The sequence below is a fragment of the Chenopodium album genome, chromosome 19 (genome assembly GCF_948465745.1).
Source record: "Chenopodium album chromosome 19, dcCheAlbu1.1, whole genome shotgun sequence".
NCBI lineage: Eukaryota > Viridiplantae > Streptophyta > Magnoliopsida > Caryophyllales > Amaranthaceae > Chenopodium > Chenopodium album.
In genome coordinates, this window is record NC_137852.1 from 8,634,486 (window position 1) to 8,651,238 (window position 16,753).

General features: G+C 33.8%; 1 protein-coding gene across 1 annotated transcript; it reads right to left on the reverse strand.

Annotated features, from left to right (window-relative positions):
* Window positions 1–8,920: 8,920 nt before the first annotated feature.
* LOC145593953 (vacuolar-processing enzyme gamma-isozyme-like) lies at window positions 8,921–11,587 on the reverse strand. The gene is made up of 9 exons (XM_081650309.1): window positions 11,342–11,587; window positions 11,049–11,213; window positions 10,587–10,743; window positions 10,324–10,412; window positions 9,983–10,182; window positions 9,835–9,883; window positions 9,468–9,668; window positions 9,165–9,371; window positions 8,921–9,058 (listed from the first exon to the last, which is right to left on the reverse strand). Exons 1-9 carry the CDS (start codon window positions 11,555–11,557, stop codon window positions 8,921–8,923), a joined length of 1,422 nt encoding a protein of 473 aa, XP_081506435.1. The 5' UTR covers window positions 11,558–11,587.
* Window positions 11,588–16,753: the final 5,166 nt, after the last annotated feature.

Genomic DNA, 16,753 nt, shown 5'->3' on the forward strand with positions numbered 1-16,753 from the left:
ACTAAAGAATTGTTAGCAAAACACCATAAGAATTTCCATCTTCTAGACAAAACACTTGTTAAGACGGCATATTTAGTTGGAAGAAAAGAGATAATGTGAATAAGTAAGTCATCTGGCAATTTATCGAACAAATCCATGACTTGATGATGTTGAAGGACACAAAATCAAGGTAATTAGAGTAATAAAGTTTGGCTCCAATTTATATCAGATCAATATAAAACAATACAGGTATATTAATTTGATTAAGAAACAACTTCCTGACAGATATAATATTAGGAAACCAGGATAAAATTTAAAAAAGGAAATAATTGGGGCATACGTTTCGAAGCATTTACTTTAATTTCTAAAATTTATTTAAAAGAAAAATAAAAACAAAGGTCGGTTTGGAAAGGAAGATAAGAGAGACAAAGAGGAGTTACTTTCGAGTTTCAATCAGCGGCGTTTTCCATGGAAGATGACTAGATGAGCATCGACGCCATTAACTCTGGCATCTCCAATTTCAGGTTTTGGGTCACCTCCAATAATCACAACGCTTCGATTGTAAGTGCGCCCAAGGGGTGGTGCTAGGGCGGGGAAGGGGATGGGTTGTTCTGTTCATATGGGGGTAAGGCCACTAAGGCCCCGTTCTTTAGAGCTGCTCTGCTCTGCTCTGCTCTGCTAAAATCTGCTCTGCTCTGCTTCAATCTGCTCTGTTCTGTTTTGCTTAAAATTAATACTTAATATTGAATTATTATAATAATAATGTATATTTAATAATAATAATTAATAATTAATACTTAATGATAATAATAATTAATATTTAATAATAATAATAAATAAATAATAATTAATAATAATAAATAATAATATATAATTAATATTTAATAATAATAATATTATTAAAAATTAATATTTAATAATAATATTATTATTAAAAATTAATATTTAATAATAATAATAATATAATTAATATTTAATAATAATAATATTAATAATAATATAATTAATATTTAATAATATTAATATTATTAATAATAATAATAATTAATTTTTAATAATAAAATTTAATGATAATAATAATAATAATAATATTTAATATTTAATAACAATAATAAATCATTACTATTATTATTATAGTAGTAGTAGTAGTAGTAGTAGTAGTAGTAGTAGTAGTAGTAGTAGTAGTAATACTAATAATAATAATAATAATAATAATAATAATAATAATAATAATAATAATAATAATAATAATAATAATAATAATAATAATAATAATAATAATAATGAAATCTGCTCTGCTCGGCTCTGCTTTGCTCTGCTCTGTTTCAATCTGCTCTGCTTTGCTTTGCTGAAATCTGCTCTGCTTTGCTCTGCTCTGCTTCAATCTGCTCTGCTCTGTTTTGCTTTGCTGAAATCTGCTCTGCTTTGCTCTGCTCTGCTGAAATCTGCTCTGCTCTGCCCAGAAGCTCAAAAGAACAGGGCCTAAGGGTGGGTTTTTTTTCATTTTTAATTAGTGTTTTTAAGCAAAAAAAAAAAAAAAAAAAAAAAAAACTTTTAGGTACCCGGTTTACAATAAACTAGCCTTCTGATCCTTTCGATGTACGGGGTTGTTACTTTAGGTTATTTTTCTTGAAAAGTGTCGATGTTGTTGTGAAATTTAATTAGGTATATATACATAGATATTGTAGGGAATAAAATAACACATTGGTTTAAGTTATACTTCCTCCGTTTTTTTAGTTGACACCGTTTGACTTTTACACTATTCATAAGCTACACTTTGACTTGCTTTTGTGACTTATAAATATAATAAAATATAGTCATGTGAGATCTTGTTTGAATCGTCTATATGTATATTTTATTTATATCCATTTTTTATAATTTTACAATGTTGATAATTGAAGTTATTAAGCGTTAAAAACATGCATTGGCAAACGTGATAATAGAAAGGTGTCAACTAAAGAAAAAACAGAGGAAGTATTTAAGTTTAGGAGATGAAAAGACTATTTTATTGTTAATGTAATGAACACTAATTAGTTTAACTTTAAATTTGTCAAAAATAAGCCAACCTTTGGCCGGTTCGCTCAAAATAAGCCAAACTTTCAATTAACTAAAAATAAACTAACCTTTACTAACTGACTAATTTCGCTGAGTCAGTTTACTGGTAACCGGTTAATAAAAAAAAAAGAGGTCATGAATTTAGAAAGTCAAGTTAAGTCAAATAATTAAATAATTTACCTCCCAAACAATTAATTCACTCAACTACTCCTTCCCTGCTCTCTGTCACCCGCCATTAATCCTTAGAGATTAGGTTCACCATAGTTGTACGAAGCTTGTAATTGAAGGACAAAAAAAAGCCCCTTTTGCACACAAAGAAGACGACGATTTTCCCCAACTAGCAAGATCAGAGTTTTGCTGTACAATTGATCCGAATTGCTCCCAATTGCTCGATTACAGGTAAGATTTAACCCTAGTCCGTACTGGTGATGATCAAACTGCAAAAGATTAAAGTTTTTGTTTAATATTTGGCTTTAAATTCTATAAATAAATTTGTTTGGACAAAACTAGTTTTGTTTTACTTATAATTTTTGCAATTTGGTTGATTTGCGACCTTGTGTTGAGTAATTGATTGATTATGCTTTATTTGGGATGACATAATGTGATGATTGTCGTGTAAATTGGCATAATGTATGCTTTTTTTTTTTTTGTTAATTATAGGTGAGATAAATGGTTGTATTTGATACATTGTCTATTCGATTTTGGCATGGTGGGGGGTTTAAACATGTTGCTAATGGGGAATTAGTTTACATGGGAGGCAAAGGGAAGACTCACCAGCTTGATCCTGATGAGCTTTGTTATTTTGACTTAATTGAGTTAGCAAAGAATTGTGGGCAGTATGACATAATTGCTGGGATTTATTTTTTGGTGCCTGGGATGAGTTTATCAAACGGGTTAAGGAAAGTTTGTGGTGATACAGAGGTTCTTCAAATGGCTGAAATTGCAAAAAAGACTAGGTCTGTAAATGTGTATGTTTTGCACTGTCAAGTAGAACTAGAACTTGAGCCTTTGGAGAAGAAAGTTGAGGCAAAAATATCATCACCTTTAAATGCCTCACCCACCCAGCCTTTACCCATTAAAAAACTAACACCCAAGAGGGGACCACAGACATTATTAGTCCCAACCAGATCTAGTCCAAGAAAAAAACAACCCCTTATTGATTCCAGCTCAGTTAAAAGTAAATCCCACACCCAAAAAGAATCTGCCACTTCATCTAACTTGACACATGCCAAATACCAACCCCTTCTTGATTCCAGTCATGCAAAAGACACCACAAAACAACTTAACCCTAAAAAGACTTCCCACTCCAAACATATTTCACAGCCTACATCTAAGCCAAACACATCTAAAGCAAACACATCTGAAATTGAGGGGTATGACTGGGAGGACTGTAGACCAGATAGTCCACTAACATTAAGGGAGCTCATAGGTGAAAGTGATTATAGTGATGAGGATGACTGTCCTTACCAACCTGAGTTAGATTCTGATGAATCAGAAGGTGAGTCTGACTTTGATGGAGATTGTGAGGATAATGCAGAGCAAGATCTAGAGTTGGGTAGTGATGAAGATGGTGCAGTAGATGATGAGGGTGCAGGGAGTGACTCAGAAACTAGTGATGAGGAATATAAGACAGCAAGGGAAAGACTTAGAAGCTGTAATGACAGGATAAAGGAGATAGCTCAGCAGGTTGTTAGAGATGCAGGTGTGATTAAGAGTACTGTAGAAGAGGTGCAGATTGTGAATGAAGCTAGTGCATCTGGTTATGTCAGTGACTATCTAAGTAGTGAGGAGGACATTGACACACCTGACAGTGGTGAAGAAGATGTTGGTGTTGCTAGGAAGAGGAGGGGTGTTCTGGTGAGTCCTGAAGCAGATTTTACAAATTTTAGGTGGAAAGTAGGGCAACGATTTGCAACAAGGCAAGATTTTAAAGATTCTGTGGCTAAATATGCTATTGTACAAGGGAGAGATGTGAGCATTGTTGTCAGTAATAAAAACAGAAGGCAGCAACTAGGGGTAAGGTGTGTTCAAGGCTGTTCCTTTTATTTATACTCTGCTTGGCATTCAAGATTGGCAACATATATAGTGAAAAGAGTTGATGAGACACACACTTGCCATAGAAACATGAAAAGAAACAGACAACTTAAGTCATCATGGGTTGCAAAGCAGCTTTTAGAAGTGTTCAAATCAAGGCCTCACTGGCCAGCTAGGGAAATACAAGAGACTGTTAGGAGAGCATTCAAAGTTGTTGTGGGGAGGGCATTTGCATACAAAGTGAAGTATTATGCACATAGAATGCTCCATGGATCCATGAAGGATCATTATAAGAAGTTAGGAGGGTATTTGGAGGCATTAAAGGTTGCAAGTCCTGGTTCTAAGGTTGAGTTGGTGACTGTAGTGACTAAGCCAGACCAAGCTCCAGTTTTCCAAAGACTTTTCACTTGTTATGAGGGGTTGGCCAAAGGTTGGAAGGAAGGGTGTAGAAGGGTGCTATGTGTGGATGCTTGCTTTATCAAAACATTCCTTGGTAGACAACTACTGTCTGCAGTTAGCAGAGATGCCAATGAGCAAATGTATCCAGTAGCCTGGGCTGCTGTAGAAGCTGAGAACAATCTCTCCTGGGAATGGTTTTTTATCAACTTGCAACAGTGTTTAGAACTTGGAGATGGGACATGTCTTGCCATAATTAGTGATGAGCATCAGGTATTGTGTTAGATTAAATCTGAAATAGCTTCACTTATGTGAGTTCTGCTCCTTAGATGATTTCATTTTGTGATGTTCTATTTTGCAGGCTATTTTAAATGGAGTTGCAAAAGTTCTACCAAAAGCAGAACATCGCCATTGTGCTAGGCACATTTTCATGCTATGGCACAAGAGCTTCAGGGGAGATGAGATGAAGCTACTTTTCTGGAAGATAGCCAAAGCTTACAACCGTGCAGACTACGATGAGAGATTAGAGGAACTAGCTAAAATTAATGCAGATGCAGCTACTGCATTTAAAGGGTATAATCCTAAACTCTTCTGCAGGGCATTTCTAGATAGTTCAATTAGAACTGATGCCATTACCAATAATATGGCAGAAACATTTAACGGTTACATAGTTAACGCTAGGACTAAGCATCTTATACACATGCTTGAGGATATTCGAGTAGCCTTGATGCAAAGACTAGTGTTAAAAAGGCAAGAAATGCAAAAATCAAATTATGTCCTATGTCCTAGAATACAGTCTAGGTTAGAAAAAGAGAAGCTTAAGGCAGCAGACTGTAATGTTATGCCATCAAGTGATCATGTTTTTAATGTGAAGTATATCTTAGATCAGTTGGTAGTGGATCTTGAGGCAAAAAGGTGTACATGTAGAAGGTGGGATATGACAGGAATCCCCTGTTGTCATGCTATTGCTTGCATCTTTTTCCAAAATAGAGATGCTGAGTCTTTTGTAAATGATTGCTACAAAAGAGAGGTGTACTTGAAGGCTTATGCAAGTTCTATTCCACCTTGTGAGGGAGAGAGGCACTGGCCTAAGGTTGTGTGTAAGGTGGACCCCCCTCCAATCAAAATTGGCCCAGGGAGGCCAAGAAAAAATAGAATTAAAGACCCTTATGAAAATCCAAAAAAGCCTGGTACACTAAGTAGGGTGGGTATGGAAATGACATGTTCTATCTGTTTGGTGAAAGGCCATAATAAAAGAAGATGCCCAAATAGAGACTCCCCTGCTGTGAGAGAACCACAACCAAAGAAAGCTAGAGGTAGACCAAGACTAACACCAAGGGTTGAACCTTCAACAACTTCAGCTGCAACTCCCTCTATCATAGCTTCAACCACTGGATCAACAGTTGCTCCTATCACAAACCAGCACCATAATGCTGTTGCAAATCCTAGTCAGCTAGGAAGAGGAGGAAGAATGATCATAACTGGCCAAGGTGCAAGAGGTGGTAGAGGTGGTAGAGCTAATAGAGGTGGTTCAACTAGTAGAGGAGGTAGAGGTGGCAGGGGTGGTGCAGGTAGGGGAAGAGGGAAGGAAAAGGTACCTGCTGGTGTTGGAGTATACTTTACATCAGATGGAAATGTTCTGACAAATGTAAGTTTGATTTTCCCTTGGTGTTGGAGTTTACTTCTTTGTTTTTCATCACTTGGTGTTAAGTTTGCTTTGGCTTAACTCCCTTTACTCATGTGTTTGTAGCCATCAGGAGGAAACAAGAGGCAGAGAAGGATGACTGAACCTCAGTTGCTGGGAACACAGTCCAATCAGACTTCCACAATACATCAGCCCACTCAGTAGCTATGTTTCTACAGTGCACTGGTTGTTTAGTGCATCTTAGATTTCTAGGCTGAAGCTGTATTTTCTAAACAGTTATTTTGTTAGCATTTGAACATACTATGCTTCTGGATTAATGTATTATGGTGCATGTACTTATGTTATCAATTATGATTTGAACACTTTATTTATGAGTAATGATCAATTTAATGGGCAATCAATTAAGTTGCAAAGTATGAAATTTTATTATTTCAAAACCCAACTCTTTTATTTCATAGCAAAGGCAAGTTCATAATTCATAACATTCACTACATTTACTACAAAGCATAACTCATAACATTCACTACAACTTCTCCCTCCTCTTACACCTACTGCTTACTACTTTAAATAGAAAACAAGAAAAGCAAAAAAAATCCAAGAAAACAGAAGTGCCATGGAAAAAATTTTCTCATTCCTTAAGCAATTCAACAATTCTATCCTAATTTGTCCAAATTCAGTCTTCAATTCTTGAAGCTCTTCCTCCAAATTTTCCTTCTTCACTTGTAATCTCTTAATCTTCTCTTCCATCACTTTTTTCCCAAGCTCTAGTTCAACAATGGTTGTATCTCTCTCAAGGATCCTGTATTGAACATCTTCCCCATCATTTATGTCAGAAATCCACCTGAACATTGAACACTGAGTATCCTGCAACAAAAATTTGATAAGAATCTTCAATCAACCCCAAACAATTAAACAACAAACAAATTGAATTACTTACAGGCCAAAATGGGCAGCCATAGAAATTTCTTCCAACATTTACACCTTTCTTCACTGTCCTCACCACTGCATTCCTCCCACAATTACACTTAATTATGGGGTCTGCACCTCCCCTTGAATTCGAAGATGAACCTGCTGAATGTTGCAGCATTTTCCTTAGCAAAAAAATTAATCTTCGAAAATAAGGGTTTTGATTTGGGGAAAAATTTCGTGCTTCAATGACACAGGGGAGGTAGAATATAAAGGGGGAGAGAATTTGACTGCAATAAAAAGAAAAAATAAAAATACTTGTAACGGTTAGATCCACGTCACCGGTTTACCTGCTGTTGTAGGTTAAAAACTACAATGACTCAGCGAAATTAGTCAGTTAGTAAACGTTAGCTTATTTTTAGTTAATTGAAAAGTTGGCTTATTTTGAGCGAACCGGCCAAAGATTGGCTTATTTTTGACAAATTTTCCTTTATTATATTGAATATGAAATACTTAATTTTCTTACTTAAATTTGTAAGTTTACTGTTTTAGAATGCATAAAGATTAAAGACTCAAACATTATTTATATATTTTGTTTTTATATAATTGGGAATTTAAAAAGAAAGGATTAAGAGAGGTGACATATGAGTGATTATGGTGACATGTGGCTTAGTATAGATTTGTGGTTTGTGTTTTTAAATACTAATAAAGTATAGATTTGTTCATAGGGGAAAGGGTGGGTTTTTTTCGTTTATAGCTTCAAGTGGTTGCAAAGAGTCAAGGTGGCGCTGGTTTTGGCGTGCATTATGGAACATATGCATAAGAAGCATGTAGATCTCCCTTCTGTTACCGCTAGAATTAATCCTGCTTATGTTATTCTGGATCAGGTTTGCTTTCTTAATTGTGACTAGTATCTTTTCTTATGTACGTTTGATAATATGCTAATATATCTGATCTCTATTTTGATTTTTATTTAAATTTGAAAAACTTTAGGATTATATGCCAGTATCGTACAACTTCAATCGAAGAGGAATACGGTATCAAATTGGAAAAGATTACCTAGAATTAAGGAATGACTATGAAGGTATGTATGCATGCTGATTAATTGTTTTGCTTCCCCCGTTTCATATTATGAACAACATGGCATGGAGGGCTATTTAGCGTAATTTTGGCCTTTATATATTGACCCTAACAATTTGTTAACATACAGTTAAAAATTATGGACGAACACTTTTGAGGCTGATATCGAAAAGAGCACACCGTTGCCCCATTGATAAACGCCACACATCTGAACGTGATATGAAGCATCGATGGATAGCAGCGCAGAAAGATGATTTTGATATTACTTCCTCCTATGTAAATCGGAGTTATCATTAGTGCATAAAGAATTGATCGATGATCCAACCTACGATGTTGTTGATGGTTTGAAAATAACACGCCTTGCAATGCGTTGTTTAGATGATCCTCAACATCGGCCAAGCATGCATCCAATCGTCAAATACCTATGTAAGTTACAAGTTGTTAAAAGAAATTGGGATGTAATAGACCATAACAAAGTTATAAGTAAGTACCTTTGATTTGGGCTATTATTTTAGCGTGTTTATTTCAAGATCGAATTGAGCAAAAATTGCTTTTTTCGTGCAAATGAGTAGAGAAGATTGTTCTTTTTGTACAAAAGAGTAAATAATTATATGATAATTGGTTGTACGGTACAAGTAGTCTTATGACAAAAGTAAGCTATTAATGGGTGTAAATCAAGTTGATAACACATTGTAAATAAGGTTAATTTCTTTCAAAGTAATAGTATAACATATATTTTGCTAAGAAATTAACTTTAGTTTCTTCTCTTATAAAGTTATACTATACAGTTTACAAATTTTATTGATCAACTAATCGAGATCTACTTCACTTGGCACAAACTTGAGCCGATACTTGTGCCATCCGATCTATGTGAATCCCTGCGTTACAAAAGTTTGCGAATGCTCGAGCGTACTTCTTTCCATAGGATTGTAAGGATCCACAATGCTCTTCATAAGTACTTACCTACATACCATAATAATTAACCATTCAAATTAAAATCTAGCCAAATAAAATATGCACGTCTAAAATCAAAATTAACAAATGAAGGCACATTATATTTAGTACGTACCATTGCTTTGAAGCAATCCCAATCATCAACAAGAGGAGTTCCTGCTGGCCTATTCTTTGTAAGATATGAAGGACCGTGCGATTCACCAAATAATTGGTTTGCAATTGCTTGCACACTTTGATCCACATGTTTTCTTTGTGAAATCACTTCATCTAAACGCTTTTGAGCCTCAATTTTCTGTTTAGAGCCTTCGGGAGCCCTTCGGACCTACAAAGGTAGTAGACAATGTGGTGAGAATTACGTACAATATAATGTTATCCTAGCTAGAAATTATTGTTGTTTGATCCGATTAGAGAATGATACCATTTCTTTGAAGTAAATAAGATCAGCTTCGCGTTGCTCAACCACATACAATGGTGTAATTGGCGCGGATTGGTTGGTCACGGAGTAAGTTTGGTTTGGCTTCCTAGATTCCAAAGCAATGTAAAGAGAAAGATAATTTGAACCCAAGTGAACGTCACCATATTCAATTACATGAGACATCTCACTTGTCCTGTTCTTCACCTACATGATTACAAAATTGATTATCTATTTTAGATCTTGATAATTTGCACCATAAAAAAATTAAACTGCTAGGAAGTTAGACTTATATATTTTGCATTTTTGCCTATTAGTTTATGTCAAAATCCAAGAGGTAACATGAAAAGATCGAACGAGGCCTTAATCTTACCACGGCAAATTGTTGTCTAAGAGTCTCGTTTCTTGGATCTTTTCTTTCACTGTTGAAAAAAAAAAAAAAACAAACAAATGCATTAAAATTATAGTGGGTTATAATCACTTGTGCATTTCAATGTTTCATAAGCATTTTTTTTTTTTACCTATCTTCCATCCAAGAAATACTATACAAGTCACCCAAACATGTGTTATTGTATTCCGCTGGGACACCAGGGTCTCCACCACAATAGGTTGCGAAACTACTCTCGCTGGGGTTGGACGCAGTTGTTGCATATATGCTTAGGTTATTTGGCAAAAGACCATCAAAAATACTTCCAGATTCACAAGCTTCAATGTAAATAACCTATAATAATAGGCATAAACTAATTGAGTGCATAATGTAACAATAATGTACTAAATTATTATTATTGATGGTGCAATGGGAATTATTGATATGACAACTAAATTGGCAAGATAAGATAATTAGCATTAACTAAAATCTTACCATGGATTTGTAGGACTTTAAAGCATGCTTCTTTTTCAAAACTTGTATGAAATCCTTGGCATAAATCGCAGGCTCGTTTAGAGGCATTCCTAATGTTTCACAAAGAGAGGAATAAAATCACTATATAAATTTTATCAAACTAGTACATATAAATCCATATAAAAATAAATTTATGCAATTTCCTATACAAAAAAATATGCAAAATACACTTAATCAAACATAGCTTAGTCTCTCTATCCAAAAAAAAAAATGTAGAAATTCACCTAGCATCCCTGCGGCACCATGGTCAGAGTAGAATATGAATATATGATCATTTGGACCGCTGTCCAAAACCTTTCCACTGCCTCCTTTGATGGCTTTTTTATCACCAAGTATAGCCGCGAAGAAATTTTTAGTAGTCAAATTTTTTCCTGTATAATCCTGTTCAAACCAAATGTAATGTTTGAGCATCACAATTGTAATTTATCATATGCAATCGTTGTAAATGATATGAATACGTAGTTATATGCCACTAGCTATATGGTACACGTATAAAACATAGCTAGTATTAATTACTATATTATTTTATTTGACGAGAAATTAATCTTAAACCGTATTAGCTTTTCACGTCTAAACAATACATACCTTTATTTCCCTCCATTAAAATAAAGGACGCAAATTAATCACTGCGAGTAACTAAATACTAGTAGTACAGTAAGTTTGCTTTGTATAGAAGAGAATCAAACCTTAGGAACATCTGTATAAACATTTCTACCAACTGGTCTATTTATAATAACACCTTGGTTAGGATTATCTACGTTGAATGCAATGTCGTCATACATGAAGACGATAATATTTTCATCTTTAAGACCGCCCTTCTTCATCACTTGGTATGCATGACAAACATCTGCCTGCAAATTATGTATATCACAATTTATTATTAAAAATGGAATTGATTATAATTTTTTTTTAAATTATGGAAAAAGTGGTTTAATTAAGCTTTAAAAATGTGCTCACTTAGTAACAAAAATAAGTGTACCTGATGCCTATAATTTTCATAACCACTAGAACCAGCTATTAAAATTGCCCATTTTTTCCCTCCATTCAAAAAAATATCAGAATTATTCGACGAATCTAGAGACAAGTCATCAAACACTTTACTTGTAAGACGACATTCAACACTTAAAGAGAAAAACAATGCAAAAATTATGACTGTCAATTGGATTATCATCAAATGACAAGAATTTTTCCTCATTGCAATTTTTATGAATTTATGAAAATATAAACTAATATTTTGTTGTATGATACATATAATGAGAAGTAAGAAGCTATTTTATAGGCAATAAAGTTATTTACTTGAAAAAATAAACTTTAAATTGTATGATATTTTGTGAATCATGCGGTCCATATAAGTACATAACTTGTTGCATTGTAACTCTAATCTAACCAAATGTATCAAGCAACAAACGTTATGCACATTTCACTACATGAAATTATGGAAAGGTATCAAAAAATGTACAACAAATGTAATTTGCGTGCAAGTTGCAATCAAGTTTATGCTACATTTAACAAATAAATAAAACTGATTGTATGCAAAAGTGCAAAGACTTGATTTCTTTTCACACAATGACTTGATTCTACTTAATAAATTTGTGATTTCTTTCCTTGTTTGATAATTTGGTTTGTTTTCATGTTGTAATTTAGGCAAGTTAAACTTTTTTTAATTTAGATTAGAAATGTTAAAATGGTCGGTGGAATTGATTTTGGGTCGAACAGGTTTGGGTAGTTTTGGTCAATTTCAAGTACGTGTTACTTAATCATGTTTCAAAATGCTCGATCTCAGTCGGTCACGCCAATGTCCTTTTCATTGTTTCAAATATTGGTAATTTTTTTAAAGTTCATCTTGAATTTTTGATGTATAAACTAGTATAGTGCATCTTACAAATTACTTGTGTAATACTCCCTCCGTCCCTAAATTAGAAGTCTCTTTCGTTTTATTATGTGAGTAATAACTGCTAGAAAGAGACTTTATATTAAGGGATGGAAGGAGTATTAATTTTAAAGAAACATACAAAACTATTTCAAATTATTGTTAATAACTTAAACAATAATACCCATACATTACCAAAGACGGATCGGATCTAGAAAATTGTTATAGGGCAGACCAAATTTGGATTTTTTAAAGATTAATTGGGAAAAGGGCGAAAATGAAAATTAGATAATACACCCGGGTGCACCATGAAATTTGGTTTTGTAAAAGATTAATTGGGATCGATGTGATCAAGAACCGTGTAGGCCCTTGCGGTGTTGCGGAAGAGAGTCGCCCATGGAGTATATGACACCTTATCACCATCAAGCGTAAGGGGGATGAGTTGTCGAATGTTTGGAACAGCCAAAGCCGGATGATACACCGGACCACTAGGAGGAGGAGGAGGGGGGGAGGAGGTGTAGGAGTATTAGGATTGACTAGTGGTCGGTTGTGAGGAGTGTATGGTGCATCAACGGCCATGGTGAAGGAGATTAGGGTGAAAAGAGAGGGCGGGGATCGATTGAATCTGATACCATGTAAAATGGGAGAATTCTCCTTGGAGGCATATTATTGCTATCACCAATATATATACCCATTGGGTATTAGGGTTACACAAGATACACTGCTAATTACATTGCTAATTATGGACAATAAATATTTACATATTTATCTAGTCTAACATAATTACTAACCTAAGCATAATGATAAGTAAGGGTCATTCTTTCACAAGAACTAATGGGAATCGCTGAACGAGTGTTAACTTTAATAAGCTAGGTCGAAACAAGGATTGGAAGTTTCAAAGCCACAACACGAAGCATTTTCTAGCTTGAACAAACAAAGTCTCAAATTAATGATAGTGAACTTCTAACTCGAGTTTGTCTTTTGATCACTTCGATAGAGCACAAAGCATAAATTATTGGAAGTTCTCGTTGAAATTATCACACTTGTTAAGCCTGATGTAGTGTATAGCTTATGGGCCAATGTTAGTTATAAAGCCCTCATCCCTTTTAGGTTGTATATGTATACATGTCTATAGAGTAATACAACCAAGGAAAATAAATTCCTGACATGACAACACTAAAGCATCCTATTACTAATGGAACAAGGCAACCACATTCATAAAAGGTGTATAATCTAATTCTACAAGAGAAGACTTACAACCCAGCTCTATTTCTCAATGCAAGTATAGGAAGTGAAGTACGTGAGCATAAAGTTGGCCACCGAAATACTCATGCAAACAATCAATTCATCAGCAATCAATCGTGAGCCCATATAGATGATGAAAACATCTCAAAATTAATATTATCAATCCATGTCTTGATTGGGTTATAAGCTGTACTGTCGCACACCTGTTAAAGATAAATTCCTAACAAAACTAACGAAACCTTCTAGCAATGTAGTAGGGTACGTAGGGTCGAATCCATATAAAGATGGATATTCAATCAATCTAACTTCTAATGATTGGAGAAACTAAACAATGTCACGAAATTGAGATTTAAAGGTAGGCTAAACTAAAAAAGGAATAAAACTATTTAAAAAATAAATTAGAAAAAAAAAAAAAGCATAGGGTTATGATTCACCATGTTTATAGTTCCAAATCAATCAAAATATCAATAACAATTCAAACAATCAAGTATCTAGAGCAATTGCTAAGCCTGCGGTCGAGTCTTATAACAGTTAACACTCTTAATTCAACATATGTAGTATAGTTGTTAACATAACCAGAATTGCTAATTATAGGTGTCTCTAAAAGCTAAGTATGATTTACGATTTAAACTCTTATTAATTAACATGAATTAATTCAACATTTGATCAGGTTGTAAGATTAACAATAAAATACTATCAATTAGGTCCTGTTCTCTTCACCTTAAAAAAATAATATTAAGTAAAAATAATTTCAGTTCAGTAAAAATAAGTTCAGTTCAGTAAAATTAATTTCATTTCAGTAAAAATAATTTCAGTTCAGTAAAAATAAGTTCAGTTCAGTAAAATTCAGTTTTCTTAAAGAAGAATTATAATAGAAAATCAGTAAAAATAATTTCAGTTCAGTAAAAATAATTTAAGTTCAGTAAAATTAAGTTCATTTCAGTAAAAATAAGTTCAGTTAAGTAAAAATAATTTCAGTTCAGCAAAATTAAGGTGAATCAAACAGGGCCTTAGATTAATCAATAATCAATTAAACCACTAATAATAATCGGCAAATACAAGTTTATCTGATTATTATAATTGACAAATACGAGCCAACCTTTGCGTATTTTGGAAACAAGCCAACTTCACATAATAATCTGATTATTATGTAAAGATTGCTTATATGCTCGACAAAGAATGCAATATGGACAATTGGACTGAAATATGGGGCCTTAATTCATCACCAAAGTTCACCACGTTATATGGAAGTTATGCACAAATAATTTGTCCCTTAAACATCTGCTAGAGCCTTCAGCCTAGAGGATCCTTATTGCCTTAATGTAGCAAAATTAGTTTAGTACTCCCCAAATCAAGGGGATGCCTACCCACGGGTTTTCACTTCTCCCACAATTTCCTTTATATGTTCATCTCCTAGAAATGAATGCTTCACAGATCTAACATAGTTTCTTAGCCAATTCATCCAATTGAAATAATTATCTTAAGAAACACTTTCAAGTCTTAACTTAATAAAGTAATAAGAGAAACAAGAAAGAGACTCTTCTATACACCGCGTGATTTACATAACGATTCTCTTAAACTCCATGTATACTTGCTCCAATAATGAGTCGTCTGAACTGCAAAAGCTGCATCAGGGCTTACAGAAGCAAACTGCTTTCTGCAGCCAGGACAACGGCCATCGACCTCGAGATCCTTTTGTGACGGAACAGGAAAGATGAAAATCACATTGACATGGGAAGAAGCTCAAGTCTATAACATCAAAATCCTCAAAGCAAATCAGCCAAGCAGAAGGTCCACTTGAAAGGCAGTGTTTTGTATTCAACTATTTTGATTAAAATGTAGTTTTGGGAGGCTAGGCAAGCTTCTAGGACGATTAAAATCATCTATGCTCCAAGCTCAACCTATTTCCCTGATACTGACAATTAACACCAGCATTTCTGATTCTGAAAATTGGTGTTCCATCTATGCAATCTATCTGGTTTCTGCTGTCAATGCATCTGCAATAGCTTCCCAATCATCTAAATTCTAAACAGCTCGAATCTATATCACAGAAAGTACTGGAACAACTGCCATTACTGCTATTGTGATCAAATCTTCTAATAATCGAACCATTTGCCAGGGACACAACTTTATATTTACATGTTATCAGTATCTTCGTGTTTCCTTGCATTCAGAGTAAGAGTGCCCAGCATTGCGGCCCTTTGGAATGGATTGAGGAAGTTCAAATTCTCCACCAGCATTGTCATCTACTGTACAAATTATAAACCAAACAAAATAAATACCACATCAAAACAGAAAGTACCTCATAAATATTAAAGTTTTTTAAACCAAGAACATCAAATTGGCAAAACCTTTGTACCCTGCCTAATAACAAGATAAATTCTACCCATCAAAATCAAATTATTACCTTTTTTTAAAAAAGATTGTTAAGGAGTCAAAATCCAACCTTTCAACATCTCAATTCTTTTTGCAAATTGTGATCCTTTTCAACAACTAAGGAACATTATAATTTCTTAAATGTTGAATTCAAGAGTTAGGGGAGTGAAAGAAAACATTTATATGTTATTCTAGCAGCACACATATAAGCTCTTTTCATACAGAGGAAAAATAAAATACCTTCCTAAACCTAAGCAGATGCATATATAAGCAGCAACATAAAATGATTCTCTCAAATTCTATACCCACCAAAATTGAGATCCCAAATTTAGCCACTTAAGTAGTATATTGTGTCATTCATGTAACTGCATCAACCAAAATTTAATTTTTCGTACGCATATTATTTTGTTTGCACATTTAACCTAATTCAGACTTCAGAGTGACCTTAAATGTAATTAAAGATTTACTAATTAAAGATCTAATTCTTTTTCTAAATAAACATTCTTTTACTTCCATGCTTTCACTCAATTACACTATATACTTCCTCTATGAATGCACAGACATTTTCCTGTTACAAAACCGACACTGAACTCTTGATTCGAAGAAACCAAGAAAAGAGGAAAAGAGGAAACAAAGAAAAGGAGAAGGAAAACACAAAACAACAATGAGTGACGTTACACTGTAAAACAGTATTATTATTACTGTTTTACTTTATTTTTATAATTATGGTTTTCTATATCCTTAATTTATATGTTTTCCTATGATTGCTAAGTTTTTTTGGTTGTAATTGAAATCCATTGTTGAATGCTTCCATTGGTAATTAGTTATGCATATGAATAACTATAAAAGGGATGAGATAAATGAAATTATTCCAATATAAAAAGAAATATAAAGGGATAC